The sequence below is a fragment of the Chiloscyllium punctatum genome, chromosome 32 (genome assembly GCF_047496795.1).
Source record: "Chiloscyllium punctatum isolate Juve2018m chromosome 32, sChiPun1.3, whole genome shotgun sequence".
In the NCBI taxonomy this organism is placed as follows: domain Eukaryota; kingdom Metazoa; phylum Chordata; class Chondrichthyes; order Orectolobiformes; family Hemiscylliidae; genus Chiloscyllium; species Chiloscyllium punctatum.
The window spans coordinates 45,784,411-45,804,507 of record NC_092770.1 but is presented as its reverse complement, the minus strand read 5'-3'; the positions used below and the strand labels follow the sequence as shown (position 1 = coordinate 45,804,507).

At 39.3% G+C, this 20,097-nt stretch overlaps 1 protein-coding gene across 2 annotated transcripts in view; it reads left to right on the top strand.

Annotated features, from left to right (window-relative positions):
- LOC140458133 (voltage-dependent L-type calcium channel subunit alpha-1C-like) overlaps positions 1–20,097 on the top strand; it is a 703,829-nt gene that overhangs the window by 196,841 nt on the left and 486,891 nt on the right. For both annotated transcript variants that reach the window (XM_072552243.1, XM_072552244.1), the window contains exon 5: positions 11,655–11,794. In XM_072552243.1, coding sequence (XP_072408344.1) covers positions 11,655–11,794 — 140 coding nt within the window. The remainder of the gene's footprint in view (positions 1–11,654; positions 11,795–20,097) is intronic.

Below are 20,097 nucleotides of genomic sequence, written 5' to 3'. Positions count from 1 at the left end.
TTCAGTAGCCCACTAGTTCCTTTCCCTATTTCCTGGGCCTCTAATCATTTGGATTTCAAATCGCTGAGCTGGCATAGACCTAGGATAGGCTACAATCCAAACCTTCTAGCATCAGATGTCGAGTGAAGCAAGATATATCTGTGCTGATAGTATGCTGGGTCCTGACTTGGCGAACACCCATGTCTGGGGCCTCATTGGCTTATAAGGATGGATGCTGCCTCATTAAAGCTACCCATAAACATTAATGAAGTGCAAGTTTAGAACGAACTTAGTTTCTGTCGTTTCCTACTATTGATATGAATCTGCCAAAAAGTTTCAGGTCTCTTTTCTTTAGAATGTAGAATTGAAAGTATCTTCTTTCCCCCTGTAGACCACTGTTTCACGTACAGATCAATCTTGATCGTCAATAGCATTAACAAACCTTCTAGATTATTTCTGTGCCATCTACAGCTGAGTAAAATGGAACTGATTATGAGTGTCTCCATAATTCGTCAATTGTGTGGTAACAGCCTGAATATTTTGTCACTTCACATTTTATCGAAAAGTGTGACATTAGAGAAAGCCAGGTAGCATCAGGGTTAAACTGGAAACGTTGACTTTCTTGCTCTTCGGATGCTGCCTGACCTGCTGTGCTTTTTCCAATGCCACAGTTTACTGACTCTGACTCTCCAGCATCTGCAGTCCTTGCTATCTCCTAGTTCACATTTCGCCTCATTGATTCTGAAGTCTCATCTGCTATCATCTATAGTGGGATACAGATTAGACAGCCAGGGTGGCTGACTGTTTTAGGCAAGATGGCACGTGATATTCAAATTGGTGCCATATTATATATCCTCCTTGCAGTTGTGAGGCACTGACATTTGACAGTCAAGTTTGGAATTCTCACAACTACTTGTCTGCTGAGTCTTTCTGATCTGATGCTCCATTAAAATCTCACGATGAACATCCCAAACAGCCCAAGGATGTATTACTGCAGACCAAAAAATCGCCAATTTCACCTGGTTGTATTGGAGTTTAGACTATCTCAGTGAGTGTAGAAGGCTAGTGTAAGGCTACGGAATTTCAATGAACGATAATGCTGAAGCCCTTGGCCAATAATCTTTGGTCATGATGCTGAAATCTGGTTTGCATTGTAAGGGCAAAGTTCATCCACTCTTCTTTATTTGAGTTACTTTTTTCTCTGGAACTAAAATCTCACATTTGCTTTTGTATTTGTCCAATTGATTGGGCAATGACTAGCTGTAGGTGTTCAATGGGTACTGTGGACAGAGTAGCAATGACTTAGAGTGGTATTTAGGTGGGATGTAGGTATGGGCAGGTGAAATTTGTGGCATGGTGGTTAAACAGCAATTAGTCAGAGAATTGAGTTGCATCTGAGAGACTGTCAGCCATGTTGGCCAGGTTCCATGGGCAGAGTAACATTGGGGTTGCTGTGCTCTAATGTTGCCAGTAAAGGGCAATGCAGGATTGCTAAAATATGTCCGGACACACAGCACCCTTTCAAAAATGGAATGGGCCCAAGGGATAGCAGTCTTTTGGCAAATAGTCATTAAATGTCAAGATGTTTTGGGAGCAGTGTACAGTAAGATAGGGTGAAAATCAGATGTGAGAAGCACCGTAAAGATAGGGAAGTTAATGAATGAGACAAATTTGATAAGGATTGCAGCAAATAACCCTCCAAAAATTTCACTACACCTTGAACTCAGCCAAAAATAGTAAGAGTTAGCCTTGGCATTGTGGCTTCCTTCTGGAAGCAAGATCCTACTTTCAGAACTAGAGGCTTAAGAATTGACACGGAGAAAGGTTTGGATAATCTATAAACTTGCGCAGATTAAATTTATGGAGAAAAGAAATGGTTAAAGGCATGTGAAATGTGACATAAATTTTGAAAGGATGGTTATTCAATACAACATACAACAGAAATTAACTGAGTAGTTAAGATTTTAAAAATCTATTTGGAGATTCCTAACTCTATGCTTGCCTGCAAATTGTTGGACAGTACTAAGGTGTCAAACACATGCACATTTCAAATATTAACTGGAGTTAGATTTTTAGAAAGGAACAGATGACAGATGCCTTAAAAAAAAAGTCCTGGGTAAATATTCATTCTGACTAGCTGCCGCCTCATTGTTCTCCAATTTTTGACCTAAAAGAATAAACAATTTTTAAACAGTCGACCCTCATTCTGACTCTCAGTATCTTCAATGAAGTTGATCCTCACTCTTCCACGCTCTAGTGGAAACAAGTTCAATCTGTAAGTCTTACTCATAAGACAAATCACTCGTTTCATATATTCCTCGTTTCATGTATGGTCAATAACATTCATCCCACACAAGTTCCTGGTACTGATTATAACCAGAAGAGAGATTCTAACTATCTCTCCTTGACATTCAATGGCATTTCTGTGGATCACCATTTATCAGAAACTGAATTGGACCAGCTACACAAATACTGTGGCTACAAGAGCAGGTCAGGGGCTAGGAATCTTGCAGTATGCAACTTACCACCTGATTCCCCAGAGCTTGTCTACCATCTGCAAGGCACAAGTCAGTAATGTGATTCCCACTTGCCTGGATGAGTGCAGCTCCAACAACATTCAAGAAGCTTGACTCCATCCAGGGCAAAGCAGCTCACTTGATTGATACTTCAGGAAGGTTCTGTCTTTGTAAAACAACTAGCATCTGTCTCTATCTACTAACATGTTGTGCTAGGTAGTACATTGTTTATTTTTAGTCTACCATTATTTCTAAGTCACTGAACTATTTACCTCAATGCATTTAAAAGGCTCAATTTCCAGTTAAATTCCAGTCAAACTGACATTAATTGCAGAACTCAGAAATGAAACTGTACCTAAATCTCACCTTCTTAACATGCACAATATAGAAATTGAAATCAAACGTAAACCTAGGCATCGTTTTTTTTCCCCCCAGTTTAGAGTCCAAATAATGACATTAAATCATAAGCTAGCTCCTTTGTAAATTTGTTGAAGTCCCCATGGCATATTACACTGAATCAAATATTAACTCTTTCAGACCTTTTCAGGCCATAAACAATTTTTCACTGCCTCATCAATCCCCAAGCCTTTGAATTCTTAAATTCAGACTGTCTAGTGTGCCAGCATTCTCTCCAAAATCATGTCCTTTTCTGATTTAAAAGAACAGTAGTTATTGGCTAAAAGAAAACTGACCTGAATTGGCTTCCTGATGGGTCTGATGTCTGCAGAACTGAACGTAATGGACTTCAATCATTTGTTTTTATTATGATGGCATTTAGTGACACACATTAATTTTTTTGTAGCTGTTTGTGTGATCTGTTTACAAACAAATGACTTTTTAACAGTATCTTAGATCTTTGAACATTGTTTGTTTCTTCTTTGAAACATCTTCTGCGGTGTTTTAGGCAACAGATCTCCAAATTGTGACAGTGGAATTCCATTCTCATTACACTTGAAAATCCTTTTGATAGTAGTATGCCTTACCATTACAATTTCTTGTTATCTTGTGCTACCTTCCGTCCTCTGTTATTGAATTACTAAGGGCAACAGTTTGTTCACTTCCGCAGTCATATGTTATGATCCCAGTACTTCTTGCGAAGTCAGACCCTAAAATGACAGATTATTTTTTAAATGATAGTTGATATGCAGTAAGTCAGTGAAGCATATTCACATGAGGCTACAGAATTTTCTTTAACAACAGAACAGGTTAAGCTAATAACCTTAAATTTTTGTACTAACGGTCATAAATGCAATAATACAGGTGATTTTCCATTAAGACCGCAGGTGTTCACAGTCATGTGCTCTTTGAAAAGATGTTTAATTTAAATCTCTGTCTTGGGTTGACTTTCTGACCTTTTTTTAAAGAAAACCCTTCAGGGAAGTAACCAGCACCCACCTTTGTCCATTTGAAATCTGAAATCCTAACTTGATCTTCATATATATATATAAATTATGCATCTTTGGTCATGTCTTACTAGGAGATTAATTATTAATTGATATGACATCCTTTATCATTGTTGGAAATTCTTTGGAAAGTGGAGGGAGCTTGGACATTTCATTTGGTTTTCATTCCTCAACACCTCAGCCCTAATAGTAGACGTGAATTTGGACATGAAGTTATTCATTGTGGCATGTAGTAATCTAACTTGATTCAGTTGTAGACAATTCAATTGTAAATATGTTCATCACAACATTGTGATTTGGCTCATGTGTTTTCCACTGCTATTAAAAAGTTCAGATTGCAATGGCAACAATGTTCGAGAACAAGTGTAAGCAGAGAGGCAGCAACTGAACCATCTGCATCACTCAAGAGGACATACTGTTGTCATAGAGATGTACAGCATGGAAACAGACCTTTTGGACCAACCCGTCCATGCCGAACAGATATCCCAACCCAATCTAGTCCCACCTGCCAGCACCCGGCCCGTATCCCTCCAAACCCTTCCTATTCATATACCCATCCAAATGCCTTGTAAATGTTGCAATTGTACCAGCCTCCACCATTTCCTCTGGCAGCTCATTCCATACACGTATCACTCTTTGTGTGAAAAAGTTGCCCCTTAGGTCCCTTTAATATCTTTCCCCTCTCACCCTAAACCTATGCCCTTTAGTTCTGGACTCTCTCACCCCAGGGAAAAGACTTTGCCTATTTATCCTCTCCATGCCCCTCATAATTTTATAGACCTCTATAATGTCACCCTTCAGCCTCTGACGCTCCAGGGAAAACAGCCCCAGCCTGTTCAGCCTCTCCCCATAGCTCAAATACTCCAACCATGGCAACATCCTTTTAAATCTTTTCTGAACCCTTTCAAGTTTCACAACGTCTTTCCGATAGGAAGGAGACCAGAGCTGCACGCAATATTCCAACAGTGGCCTGACCAATATCCTAGATCCCATGGTATTATCACTATGGGTGATGCTTTTTGCTTTCAATCAAATATTAACGCTTCTTGACTCTTATACAATAAACCCAACCTATTCAATCTTTCCACATAACTCAGGTTTTCTATTCTTGGAACAGCTTTCAAACATCTTTATTTCACAAACCAATAAAAGATGACTAAAAAATAGTAAAGGGAGAAAATTAACATTGAAGGTAATTTCCATGTAATGTCAAGTCAGATAGCATGATTTTTTTATTTTATGGAAAGGAAAATAAAGTTTAATGTACATGGGCCCCTTAAAGAATGCGGCTGGAAAAATAATAGTGAGTTGATTAAATATATTCCATGAGTCTTTATGGTAGAGGGCACTGACAGCATTCCAAAAGTAGCAAATCAAAGGACCAAAGGTGGGGAGAAAATAAGTACTCAGAAACCTAATCAGACTAAAGGCCTAAAATCCTTTAGGGCCTAAAGGATTTTGAAGGAAGGAGCTATAGAGATAATGGATGCACAGGTAGCAATTTTCCAAGAATCCTTGCATTCTGGAAAATTCCCAAAGGATTGGAAAATAACCAGTGTAACACCCTTATTTGCTATGGAAGGGTGTTTTTTTAATAAAAAAATAACATAGGCCAAATAGCATAAATCTATAATTGGGAAAATATTAGAGTCTATTTTAAAGGAAACGACAGCATTTGAAATGCATAATATAATCAAGTAGATTCAGCATTGCATCATAAAGGGGAAGTCATGTCTGACAAATGGATTCAAATTTTTTGAGGTGGTAACAAGCAAGAGAGATAAAGGGGAACCAATAAATATAGTGTGTTAGGATTTCCGAAAGGTATTCAGTATGATACAGCACTTAAGACTGTTGACTGAGATAAGAGACCATGGTGTTATGTATAGTATTCTGGCATGGCTGAAGGGATCAATTACCAAATAGAAGGCGGAGATTGAGGAGAAATGGGACATTTTCAGTACATCAACTTACATTTTGAAACAGGGATTAGTGAATGGGCTCAATTATTTCCAATATATATTAACGATTTGGTTGAAGGAAGTAATGTGCTATTGCCAAATTTGTGGCTAACACAAAATAGGTAGGAAGGCAAGTGGCGGGGATGTTGGAAAGAACTGAACATTATGCTGTTTTGGCTAAATGTCAGTTACATTGGGGTTCTTTGAAACTTTTGTGCCACAACGTGCCTCATTTGCTATCTAACACCACTCTCCTCCCAACAGCATCCCTCGCATCCAATTCTAGTCCTATCTTACCACTCAGTGGATATCCACCAAAAGACCAGCATCTCCAGTATCCATATAATCTTTAAAAAGCTGCTTTGCACCTGAATAAATATTTGCAATTCAGGAGTGTCCCACACTAATGTGTGCACCAACTTGTTGAATGTGCAACACCAACTGAGTGACCAACACATTTAATCAAAAAAGTGTCTGATGTGCTCCAAATCCCTTCCCATCCAGATCAATCTCAATCATTTAAGTTTTTGTTGTACTCATTGCAGCTTATCATCATAGTCATATTGTATAAAAGAAGCCCTTCAGTCCATCAGGTTTGCATCAACAAAAATGAACAACTCTAAATCTAAAATAGTCCCACTTTCCAGTAGCTGGTCCATAGCTTTGAATGTGAGTACATTCCAAGTGCTCATCAAAAGTTTTTTTTAAAGATTGTGAATCTTCCTACCTTAACTACCCTCACAGACCGTGCATTCCAGATTCCCATCACCAAATAGCATAAATCTATAATTGGGAAAATATTAGAGTCTATTTTAGAGTCTATTAAAGGAAACATATTTTCAAAACCTCCAGCCTTTCACCTTAAAATTATGATCCTTGTTATTGACCCTTCAACTGAAGGGATCAGCTGCTTCTTATCCATGCCCCTCATAATCTAACACACCTCAATCAGATCCTCTCTTAGCCTTCTCTGCTCCAAAGAGAACAGCCCAAGTTTATCCAGCCTTTCTTCATTGTTAAGCTACCTCATCCCAGACAACATCCTGGAACCTCCTTTGAATCTCATCCAGCGCAATTACGTTATTCCTATTGAGCTGTGATCAGAGTGGCACAGAGTGCTATGGCTGTGGTTTCACTGGAGACCTCTACAGCTCCAACATGACTTTCCTGCTTTTACAATCTATGCCCCAGCTGATAAAAGCAAATGTTCCCTTTGCCTTTTTATTCACTCTGTTCAGGGATCTGTTGACAAGCACCTAAGATCCTGCTGTTCCTCTGAGATTCCTAGTGTCCTGTCATTCATTGACTGCTCTCGTGTTATTGATCTGCCATCTGACCAATCCATCTATATCCTCCTGTAATCTATGACCTTCTTCTCACTGTCAATCACCTTACCAGTTTTAGACTTATTCACAAACTTACTTATCGTCTCTGTCCCCTCCATATGCATTTTTGTGTATATTGTTTTATATCTATATCTCTCTCTCTCAAAATATAACGGATCCAGCATTGACCTCTGGTGCACCACTGGACCCTGGCCTCCAGTCACACAAACAATCTTTTACAACCACCCTTTGTCTCCTGCTACTAAGCCAATTTTGGATCCAGTTTGCCAAATTTCCCTGGATCCGAGATGCATTTTCCTTCTTTATCAGTCTGTCATGTAGGACCTTGTCAAAGGTTTTGCTGAAATCAATATAAACTACATCAACTGCACTACCCTTAGCTACACATCTGGTCACCGCCTCAAAACATTCAACCAAATTTGTTAGGGATAATCTCCCTCTGACAAAGCCATGCTGCTATCCCTGATCAAACCTTGCCTCTCCAGTTGGAAATTAATTCTGTCATTAGACTTTTCTCAAATGTTTCTCAATCACTGACATTAGAGTCATTTGGCTTTAATTTCCTGGTGTATCTCTAAGACCCTTTTTGAAAAGTAGAACCATAATAACTATCCTCCAGTCTTTTGGCACCTCTGTGGGTGACCCAACACAACCAAATAATCCCATTGCACCTAGAACATGGTCTAAGCTGCAACATGAGCAAAACACATCTAACCAGAATTCAGAAAATGTATAGTACCCTCCAGCAAAAGTCACATAACTAAGACTGGAGGGAATTACTAACTGCAAGATCAATAGAAACATCAAGGATAATTTGCATGCTTTTTGGTTTAATATAAATATAAAAATGTCAAGGCTTAGAACTATAAATCTCTGTGCTGGACTGAAAGAAGAAGACTAAGCTACAAGAGTCTTTATGCCAATGCTGTAGCTGTCATTTTCCACTTTGCAGGCCTGGAAAACTAAGCCTGGAAAGTTAAGTACAATCACAAGGTCTTGCCACCATTTACATGGAGTTGACTAAGAAAGGTCTGGTTACAGCAGACCTGATGGAGTGGAAGATGAAAATCTAGGTCAGGAACTACATAGTTAGATGTATCATCATCTGCAATTCCTGACTTTTTTTATGAGTAAGCCTATATGGTGGGTACCTGAATCACAAACTCCTGCATAGCATTAGGATGGCTTCAGGTAAAGGAAATCATAGCTTGACTAATTTATTGTAGCTTTATGAGGAAGACTCAGCCAGAGTGGATAGAGGTGAACCAATAGATGTGTTGTAGTTGGACTTTCAGAAGGCATTTGGCAAAGTACCTCATAAAAGACTAAGTCATAAGGTAAGAGCCCACAGTGGTGCACATAACATATTGGCAAGAATAGGGAACTGGCAATGGACAGGAAACAGTAAGTGGGTTAGTGGGTTCTTTTTCAGATTGGTGACTGATGGCCAGTGAGGTTCCATGGAGATGGAACTGGAACTTTTTACAATATATACTAATGACTTGGAGGAATGTACTCTAGCCAAATTTATAGATGACACAAAATTATGTGGAAAGGTATATTGTGAGAAGGTTGCAAACAGTTCACAGAGAAATATTGGTAAGTAAAGTAAATGGGCAAAAAGCTGGCAAATGGATTGTAATGTAGGAGATTGTGAAGTTGTTCATTTTCAAAGGGAGCACAAACGAACAGATTTTTCTTATTTGCAGAGAAACTGCAGAAAGCTGCAATACAAAGGTACAGGGGAGTACATGTATATGAAACACAGGTGCAGCGGGTAATCAGGAATGCTAATGGATTGTTGGCCCTTCTTTCAAGGGGTTGGAGTATAGAATAGGTAAGTCTCTCTGCAACTGATATAATTTGATTGGAGTCAGCTCAGAGAAGGTTCAGTAGGATGATCCCTGGTATGGAAGGATAGTCTTATGCGCAAAGGCAAAACTGATTGTGACTCTACTCACTGGAATTTAGATGAATGAAAGCGTTCCTCACTAATTGATCTAATTGAAACATAGGACCAGAGGAGAGGTCAGAATTTTTAAAAACTCATTAATGGTTTCAGGGTGTCCTTAGCTAGGCCAGCAATTATTGCCTATCTCGAATTGCCCAGAGGACAGTTATGAGTCAACTACATTGCTGTAGATCTGGAGTCATATGTAGAGCAGGTAAGGATGGCAGTTTCCTTCCTTAAAGGACATTAGTGAACCGGATAGGTTCAATTAGCAATGGATTCATGGTCATCATTAGACTCATAATGCAGATTTTTATTGAATTCACAAACCACCATCTGCCGTGGCAGGATTTGAACCCAGGGCCCCAGAACATCACCTGGGCCTTTGAATTATCAGTCCAGTGATAATACAAGTAGGTCATAGCCTCCCATTAGAGCAGGTCACAAATTTAAGATCGAGATGAGGAAGAGCCTCTTCTCTCAGATGGTTGTGGGTCTGGAAATCCTTGTCATAGAGAAGTGTGGGGGCAGAGTCCTAAAGAATATTTAAGATTGTTAGGAGAATCAAGGATTATGGGGAAAATGCAGGATAGTGCAAGTGAAGAATGCTGGATCATTCCTGATCCAATTGAATGGAGACGCAGGTTTGACCAACCATACGGCCTACTTCTGATCCTATTAATTGTGTTCTTATGATAAGTAAACTGCCAATATATTTTTGAGACTTGTGAGTTTATTGCTGTATGTTACAATACATCTAGACACAATATTATTTTATTTTGTCATGTTTTGTCATTCTTTAAGTGTAAAGTTTTAGTTAGAAAAAAGGATGATGCTGTGTAGTGATATGAATGTACCTTTAAGAGCTCTGCCTTAAACTACTGTCAAAAATTATGTTCTATCGAGGTTGATGATACTTTAATTCCATGACTTGTTGGGCAATCTGAAGTTGTAAATGGTACTAAACGTAACTCCCAGCAATCACTTTCTGTAGTTAACCTTACCTTCAAAGAAAGAGGTCACAATTTTTCACCAGGTTTTGCATGTCATTGGTATGTTTATGTCTAAGAAAAGAAAATAACACCAAGTAGACATGCTGATTATATTAGATGGTAAGAAGTGCTAGAAACTTTCCACACCAGGTTTTCTTCATCCATCAATTATATAACGTCCTCAAAAAAACTCAGTCATATCAGAGAACTACAGCTTCCTTTTTCAGAAACCTTGATGTGATTCTCTGATAGCTCAGTTTTGTGCATCTGTCTTAGTCTGTGTAATAGCTTATCCTTATCTTGGAATTATACGAAAATCTACCCAGAAGAATTCCTCAGCAGTCCTATTAATTTAATAATGTTCCTCTGATTCTTAATATTGGCAAAATAGTTCATCATGTGTTGCTGGAAAAGCGCAGCAGGTCAGGCAGCATCCAAGGAGCAGGAGAATCGACGTTTTGGGCATGAGCCCTTCTTCAGGAAACTTTCGGGCTTGTGCCCGAAACGTCGATTCTCCTGCTCCTTGGATGCTGCCTGACCTGCTGCGCTTTTCCAGCAACACATTTTTCAGCTCTGATCTCCACCATCTGCAGTCCTCACTTTCTCCTCGAAAATAGTTCATCATATCTATATACCAGCCTCATCTTCATTATTCTTTTGGCCAGTTTGACCAGATTTTCTTTGATACGATCTCTATTCTCTGAAGTCTTAGTTACTACTATATAATTTTTTGTAATTTTTCTTGTGTTATTTGATTTGTCACAGGAAATGACTAGGTATCCATTTGGATTTTACTTTGCTTGGACATACATAATGTACAAAGTGGTTTTAGATATATTTGATTTTTCATCAATTCCAATAATATCTGTCTAATAGGTCCCTGCAGCAAGATTAAATTATAATAATTCACTGGAGAGGTGAATTTTAAATGTAAAAATTAGCATTATTTATATTTTTGGCCATGGCTCAACAGTGGCAACTCACTCCGAATCAGAAGATTCAAGTCCCGTTGCAAAGAATTGATCACAGAACCCAGCTGATGTTCTAATACTGAGGAGTTGCCATCTTTTAGGCATTAAACCAGAGGTTCAACTGTCCTTTCTTGAACATAAAATATCCAAACACTGCTTAAAGGACAGCAGGGGAATTCATCTTAATGTTTTGGCCAAACGTTATCCTTAAGTAAAATCACTAAAATAAGACATCCAAACATTATCTCATCGCACGTTGTGGGTTTTCTTTGAGGATAAGTCGGCTGCCATCTTTCTTACATTGTAACAGTGACTACACTTCAAAAAATACTTCGTTGGTGAATGGTTTGGGATGTTGTGAAACAATAAGAAAACATTTCAACAAATTGCACTTGTCTTTCTTACTGCAGCTGGTGAAATGACATGAGTTAATCATTGTGTAAAAGGAAACTATCTTGGCAAAGTGGACTGTACAGGTTATGTAGCTATGCCTTTGATGAAGTATAATCAATGTTTTTCTTCCTTTCTCTTGTAGGCTTTTTAGTGCTATTTTAGAACAAGCAACCAAAGCAGAGGGAATTAACCCAATTGGAGGTAAAGCTGCTGGATTTGATGTCAAAGCTCTAAGAGCATTCAGAGTCCTACGACCATTACGCCTAGTGTCTGGTGTTCCTAGTAAGTACTTTGGCAAGGTACTATCACAAAATATAAGACCCATGACATAAAAGAAGACTTAAAATCCATTTTTATTTGTCATATCACCTATCAGCAAAAAGCTCATTGGAAAACTAAATTGGGAGTGGGATTTGGATGGGGGTATGAACAACACACTCACCTGAAGACAATCTTTTGAGAGCTGTGCTTTATTTTAATTTGGCAGACTGCTAACGAGTTAGGTCAGGATGTGCAGCCTGATAACTTTCCAAATGGCACTTGCAATGAGGATCCAGAGACATATTTGAAGCATGAATGCATTTTTAATAAGAGGTTGCATTTAAGCTCTGGCAGATTTGGATGTAAACTAAGGAAATGGGAAATGATTCACAAGACTGTCCTAAGTCGTGAAGCTATTTTCTGCAGGTTTTAATGGGTGGAGAGAAAGGAAGGACATTTTTTTTCCTACAAGTAAGAAGATGATTACTGGCTTTTACATGCAGTATTGCCTGGAGAGAGGTTACAGTTGATAGTGACTTTTACATGTATCAGTTTTGGAGCCTGGATTTAGTATAAAAATCATGTTAGTAATTTATTGAGAGCAACATGGGTATGTATGACATTTCATTTCTCCATCTCTCTCAAAACCACCTGGCAACAGTCCTTGCATTTCCCAGCACTCTGATGTTTCCTCCTGTGCATTTTATTATATTAATCTCAGATTCAAGTCATAGAGTCATAGAGATGTACAGCATGGAAACAGACCCTTCAGTCCAACCTGTCCATGCCGACTAGATGTCCCAACCAGACTTTCAATTCATTCAGAAATGGGGATGCATATGTTTTTAAATAAGTTAAACATAATTAGGTTTCCTCTCTTAACATGTTCTTCTCATGATCTGTCTCACTCTCATTTTAATTATAGTGTGATAATCGACCTGATCTTTGGTGAAGACAAGCTCACAGTCTTCAAGATGTCCCTTGCTCATACAAAAACTATAGGTGGTGGCCTTTTTGTCAAGTGTTTCTTCTCGTTACAAAAGAGATAGTGCTAGAAAAGCTAAAAAGTCTTAAAATTGATAAATCTCCTGGCGCTGATGGGATACACCCTAGAGTTCTGAGAGAGGTGGCTGAGGAAATAGCGGAGGCGTTGGTTGAGATCTTTCAAGAGTCACTGGAGTCACGGAAAGTCCCGGATGATTGGAAGATCGCTGTTGTAACCCCATTGTTCAAGAAAGGATCAAGACAAAAGATGGAAAATTATAGGCCAATGAGCCTAACCTCGGTTGTTGGTAAAATTCTAGAATCCATCATTAAGGATGAGGTTTCTAAATTCTTAGAAGAGCAGAGTCTGATTAGAACAAGTCAACATGGATTTAATAAGGGGAGGTCATGCCTGACAAACCTGTTGGTACTCTTTGAAGAGGTGGCAAGTAGGTTAGACCAGGGAAACCCAGTGGAAGTGGTCTATCAAGACTTCCAAAAGGCCTTTGATAAGGTGCCACACGGGAGGCTGCTGAGCAAGGTGAGGGCCCATGATGTTCGAGGTGAGCTACTGGGATGGATTGAGGATTGGCTGTCTGACAGAAGGCAGAGAGTTGGGATAAAAGGTTATTTTTCAGAATGGCAGCCGATGACGAGCGGTGTCCCGCAGGATTCAGTGTTGGGGCCACAGCTGTTCGCATTATATATTAATGATCTGGATGAAGGGACTGGGGAAATTCTAGCAAAGTTTGCAGATGATACGAAGTTAGGTGGACAGGCAGGTAGTACTGAGGAAGTGGGGAGGCTACAGAACGTTCTAGACAGTTTGGGAGAGTGGTCCAGGAAATGGCTGATGGAATTCAACGTAAACAAATGCGAGGTCTTGCACTTTGGCAAAAAGAATAAAAGCATGGACTACTTTCTAAACGGTGAGAAAACTCGTAAAGCCAAACTACAAAGGGATCTGGGAGTGCTAGTCGAGGATTCTCTAAAGGTCAACATGCAGGTTGAGTCCGTGATTAAGAAAGCGAATGCACTGTTGTCACTTATCTCAAGAGGGTTGGAATATAAAAGCACCATTGTGCTACTGAGACTTTATAAAGCTCTGGTTAGGCCCCATTTGGAGTACTGTGTCCAGTTTTGGTCCCCACACCTCAGGAAGGACATACTGGCACTGGAACGTGTCCAGCGGAGATTCACACGGATGATCCCTGGAATGGTAGGTCTAACGGATGAGGAACGGCTGAGGATCCTGGGATTGTATTCATTGGAGTTTAGAAGATTAAGGGGAGACTTAATAGAGACGTACAAGATAATACATGGCTTGGAAAGGGTGGATGCTAGGAAATTGTTTCCGTTAGGTGAGGAGACTAGGACCCGTGGACACAGCCTTAGAATTCGAGGGGGTAAATTCAGAACAGAAATGCGGAGACATTTCTTCAGCCAGAGAGTGGTGGGCCTGTGGAATTCATTGCCGCAGAGTGCAGTGGAGGCCGGGACGCTAAATGTCTTCAAGGCAGAGATTGATAGATTCTTGTTGTCTCGGGGAATTGAGGGCTACGGGGAAAATGCGGGTAAGTGGAGTTGAAGTGCCCATCAGCCATGATTGAATGGCGGGAGTGGACTCGACGGGGCGAATGGCCTTACTTCCACTCCTATGTCTTTTGGTCTTATGGTCTTATTATTACTGAATTGCCTGACTCTGAGTTTTAATACGTGTTAGATTCCTCTACCAGCAGGTAACATTTCTATCCAGACTATCAATTCCTTTAAAAATCCTGAAAGACTCAATCATATGATCCTTGATCTTTCATATTCATTGAAATACAAGCCTAGTTTATCCAATTTTTTCTTGTAATGTAACCCTCAGAAGCCTGGCAACGTTCTTCTGAATCTGTGCCACACACCTTTAAGGCATGCATTTTTTATTCTTTCATGGGATGTGAGCCTCGATGGCAAGGCTAGTAATATAACCCAAATCTATTTGCCCTCGTTTACTTTCCAAGGGTATAATGTCCAGAATGATTCACAGTACTCCAGATATGATAAACTACCATTATAAGGTGGTACCATTAAAAGACACCACTAAAATTCCATTAAGATGACAGTTGTGACAATGCTGCTCCTTTAACAAGGTTATGTTGTCCTCGATTTTTTTCAAAAGGGGTCGTAAAGGCAGAGGTTTCAATATGTCTGAAGATAAGTACTTGACAAAGCTTTTAAGTGTTTTTTTAACGCTTGTACAATGAAAGGGGAGTGGGCAGTTCAAGATTTCATTTGGTTTGGTTTCAATTCGCTGTTTTGTTTGCAGCTGCTGGTCAGATTTTAATTGAGAACCCAGAGAAGCTGGTGGGATCCAAAGAAGCAGTTCCATGCTGATCTCCTCTCTCTCTGTCTCTCTTTCTCTCTCTCACTCTCACACTTCTCTCCTATATGTACCTGTGTTTGATCTGTCAAGGGGATGTTGCAAGTATTTGGAACAGCATCATTAAGTTGCGATAGAGTCAATCGGGTTTTAGATAGGCTAAGTTATTCTAAATTTAGTTCTCTTTTATTTGTGTTTCATTCAGTAATCTGTAAATAAATTTTGTTTTGTTTAAAACGGGGTGGTTGAGCCAGCTGCATCACCCCTGGAATATTCAATTTATGTCTGCTTAAAATGACTAGAAAGATTCAGGTTTGGCCTGCCTTCTTGAAATGTTTTGAGGGGGTCTGGTCTGGTACAAAACAGATTGGGGGGCTCATTTAGGATTTGTACTATAGTTCTGATTTGAGATTAGGGTTGCTGGACTCAATGGCAGTGAGTGATAGGTGTGAGTGTCTTTTGTTCTGAGTGTTGAATTTAGTTAAACAGTGCTTAGTGTAGTTATGGCTCTTTCAGTCACTAAGAGTTTTCTGGGGGTGGAAGAAGTGACTTTGGGGGCAGTACAAAAGGTGAACAAGGAAAGGCTGCTGGAATTGGCAATTGAGCTGGAGTTGAAGCTGCCTCCTTCTTGAGGAAAGGAGAGATAGTTACAGCAATAGCTCAGCATTTAAATTTGCTGGAAACACCATCGGAATCTTTGGAGCTAGTTAAACTTCAACTGAGAATGAAGCAGCTTTAGTTAGAGGCAAAAGAAAAAAAAAGAGAAAAAGAAATGACACTATTCTAATTACAATTAAAAGAAAGGAAAGAGAAAAAGCACGAAAGGTACTGGCAGAACAAAAAGAAAAGGATAGAATCACTTTAGCAGAACAAAAAGAGAGAGAAAAGGCACTTAGGAAAGTCAGCTTAAACGGATGGAGATGAAAGCTGAAGGTAAGCTTAATGAGAAAGAGAGTGAGAATAAGCAAACGCATGATAGGCAAAGGCCTGGTGGGGATCTGTTTAAATTATTCGAGCATTGCCTAAAATTGATGAGAAGGATGTGGAAGCCTTTTCATCTCATTTGAGAAAGTGGCTCAACAAATGTAGTGGCCAGCGACCTTGTGGATTTTGTTGATCCAAACAAAACTTGTAGTTAAAGCTAATGAAGTATTTGCATCACTATCAGAGGAGGTATCTGGGGCATATGAGGAGATGAAGAAAGCCAATTTAAGAGCATATGAGCTTGTGCCAGAAGTTGACAGATAACATTTTAGGAATCTAAGAAGCATCCTTGACCAGCTGTGCTTTTCTAGCACCACACTCCTCGACTCTGATCTTCAACATCTGAAATTCTCACTTCCTCCTAGTTGAATCTAAGGAAGGACCCTTGTCAAACCCACATTGCGTTTGAAAGGATCAAGCAAAGTAATTTTGATAGGTGGTTTGCATTAAAAATAAAGCAAACCTATGACGCTCTTAGGTGATTATTTTGGAGGAGTTCAAAAATTCACTTCCTGAAGTCATGAGAACTCGTGGAAGAGCACAGAGTTAAAATAGCAAGATTAGCAGCTGAAATGGATGATGATTATGAGTTGGTTCAAAAATCAAAGTTTGGCTTCCAACATCAATTTCAATCCCAATGGGGTTGGAAATTTGGGAAAATAGAATGTTGTTGGAGTGATAATGGAAAATACAGTAGAGGCTAAAAAGCTGCCCAAGAATGTACAACCTGGTCGGAGGTTGGCTAAGGAGGAAGTGCTAGATCTTCTTAAACTATGTACTTGCAAAGGTAAGGTTTACTCGCATAGGCTGAGAGCAGCAGGTAAAGAGGTTATAATATTAAGAGATACAGGATCCTCTCAAGCTTTGATGTTGAAAGATAAGGAGATTCATACTTCTGAAGGGCTATTGCCTGAAAATGTGCTAATAACAGGAATTCACAGTGAGACAGGAAGTGCTCAATTATGTAGAGTGAGGTTGGAGTTTCCAGTAAAGAGTGGAGAAGTCGTCGTAGGAATACTGGACAAACTGTCAGCTCCTGGAATACAATTTGTCCTTCCTAACAACAGTTCGCAGGTTGGTGTGCAGCCTATTGTGTTTGAAACTCAGGCAACTGAATTATTACACAGCCTGGGAATTTTCCTGACTGCTTGGTAACAAGGTCACAAAGTCACCAGTTGAAACAGGAGAGATCAAAGAGAACAGATAAGAAAGTTGAAGTGGAATTAGCAGACACCCTGTTCGATCAAATAGCAGATAGTTGACGAAGTAAAAATCTTTAGTTCAGAAAAATTAGCTGAATTACAGCAGAAAGATGAACAATTAAAGCAATTGTATTAAAAGGCATACACAGGAAAAGAATCTGGATGTATCCCTGAGTGTTACCATCTTAAAAATGATGTCTTAATAAGGAAATGGAAACCATCATATATTCCGGCAGATGAGAAATGGGCGGAAGTTCCATCAAGTCATATTACTGGTGGGTTACTGGAGGTGTTGTGGGTAACATGTGAACTACCAGTAGGAGGTTATTTAGGGGCAAAAGAAACTCAAGCTAAAAAACAAAAACATATTTACTGGTCTGGACAGCACAAGAATGTAATTGAATTTTGCCAGACATGTCATACATGCTAGGTAATTGGAAAACCACAGGCAGAAGTAAAACCCGCACCTTTAATACATTTTCCTGTACTTGAGGAACCTTTTACAAGAGTCTTAATTGATTGCGTAGGACACCTACACAAAAAACAAAAAATGGGAATCAGTATTTGTTAACAATAATGATTGTGTCCTGTGTATTTCCAGAGGCCATTCCATTACTCTATATCACAGCTAAAATGATTGTAGAGGAGTTACTCAAATGTTTTACTAGATATGGACTATCCACAGAGATACAATCAGATCAAGGGTTAAACTTTGCATCTAAATTATTCAAGGAAATTATGGACAGTTTAGGAATAAAACAATTCAAACCTATTGCAAACCATCCATAATTGCAGAAGCGCTAGCAAGGTGCCATCAGACATTAAAGACCATGCTGAGGTTTTATAATCAAGACTATCCAGATGATTAGGATAAAGGAATTCCGTCTGTGCTTTTTGCAATCAGAGATGTACCAAATTAATTGACCAAATTCAGTCCATTTGAATTAGTTTTTGGGCATGAATTGAGAGGACTACTTAAATTGATTAAGGAGAAATTGGTCAGCCAGAATTCAGAGACCATATACTTGGACTATGTGTCAAATTTAGGGAACAGTTAAATTGAACGGGGGAGTTGGCGAGACAGATTTAAAGGTATTACAGCATACAGTGAAGCAGGAGGCCGACAAGTAGTCAAAAACTCGCAGTTTTGCTATCAGCGATAAGGTGTAAGTGTTACTTCCAGTGGTAAGTGAACCTTTAAAAGCAAGGTTTACTGGACCTTATCAAGTCGAAAGGAGGTTGATTGAGGTGAAGTATTTCATAAGTACTCCAGACAGAAAAAAATCTCACATGCTCAAAAGGTAGTTTGATAGGGAAGGAAAGCAAGAGGAAAATGTGTTATTAGTTACAACATAGAATGAAGAACCAAGTTCAGAGGATTCTGAATTGGACATTCCTCAAATTAAGTTGGGCAATGAGGAAGTTGACAAAAATTGAGATAAATTATTAAGTTACCTTCCAGAGGAAATTCAAAATGACCTGAAAGAGTTATTGCTATTGCATAGAGAGATGTGTGGAAATAAGCTGGGAAGTGCTAACCTAATTATGCATGATGTGGATGCCGGAACTGCTGTTCCAACTAAGCAACATCCTTATTGGCATAATCCTCTAAAGTTGGCACAGGTTCAAAAGGAGATTGAAAACATGCTCCAAGATGGTATATTCGAAGTGAGTTAAAGTGACTGGAGCTCACCCAGAGTAATGGTGCCAAAACCAGATGTTATCCAAGGGTTATGTGTAGACTATCACAAAGGTTATGCAGCTACAAAGACTGATGCATATCCAATTCCACATTTGCAAGACTCTGTTGAAAAGGTGGGACAAGCGACTTATATTTCTAAGTTGAACTTGCTCAGAGGCTACTTTAGGTACCCTTGTCTGAAAGAGCGAAGAGAATTTTGGGTTTAGTAACACAGAGTGGACTGTCTCAGGTTAAAATCATCTCAGGTTAAAGTCATGCCATTTGGTATGAAAAATGCACCAGCCACATTTCAGGGACTGATCAATTTCCAGATGACCCAGTTGTGTAGTTTATGTTGATGATCTGGTGAATTTTAGTCACACATGGAATGAACTTTTGCAATCTTTATAAGAATTGCTCGATCGACTTTGGAAAGCATTTTGGTAATAAACCTGGCTAAGGGTGAATTTGTCAAAGCCTAAGTCAACTTCCTGGGCCATGTTATTGGACGTGAACAAATGGCCCCACAGAATATAAAAATAAAGGTAATTGGGGAGTATCTCATACCCTCGACAAAAAGAACAGAACTATGTTTCCTGGGATTGAGTGAGTTTTATTGGAAATACACACCAAATTTAAGCAGTACAGCTGCTCCACTCACTGAATTATTAAAGGAAAGTAAGAAGTTTCAGTGGACAGTGGACTCTCATCTCATCTCATCTCTCTCTCATCTCTCACCTCTCTCAAGGCTGTGTTAACCACTGCCCCAATGTTAGCCAAACATAATTACGCAAAGTCATTCAAGGTGGCTATCAATGCAAATGATGTGGGTGTCGGTGCTCTGCTCTTACAAGAAGAAGACGAGAAGATAAAATGACCTATTAAATACTTCTCCAGTAAATTGAACAGTCAGCATCAGAAATATTTGACAGTTCAGAAGGAGACTTTGAGCTTGGCATTGGTGTTACAACATTTCATGGTTTATGTTAACAGAAATGTGCCTGAAACAATCAAATATACTGATCATAACCCATTGAAGATTGTGCAGAAATTTAATACAAAAATTCCAGACTGTTTAGGTGGAGCTTGTTGTTACAGTCACTTAATT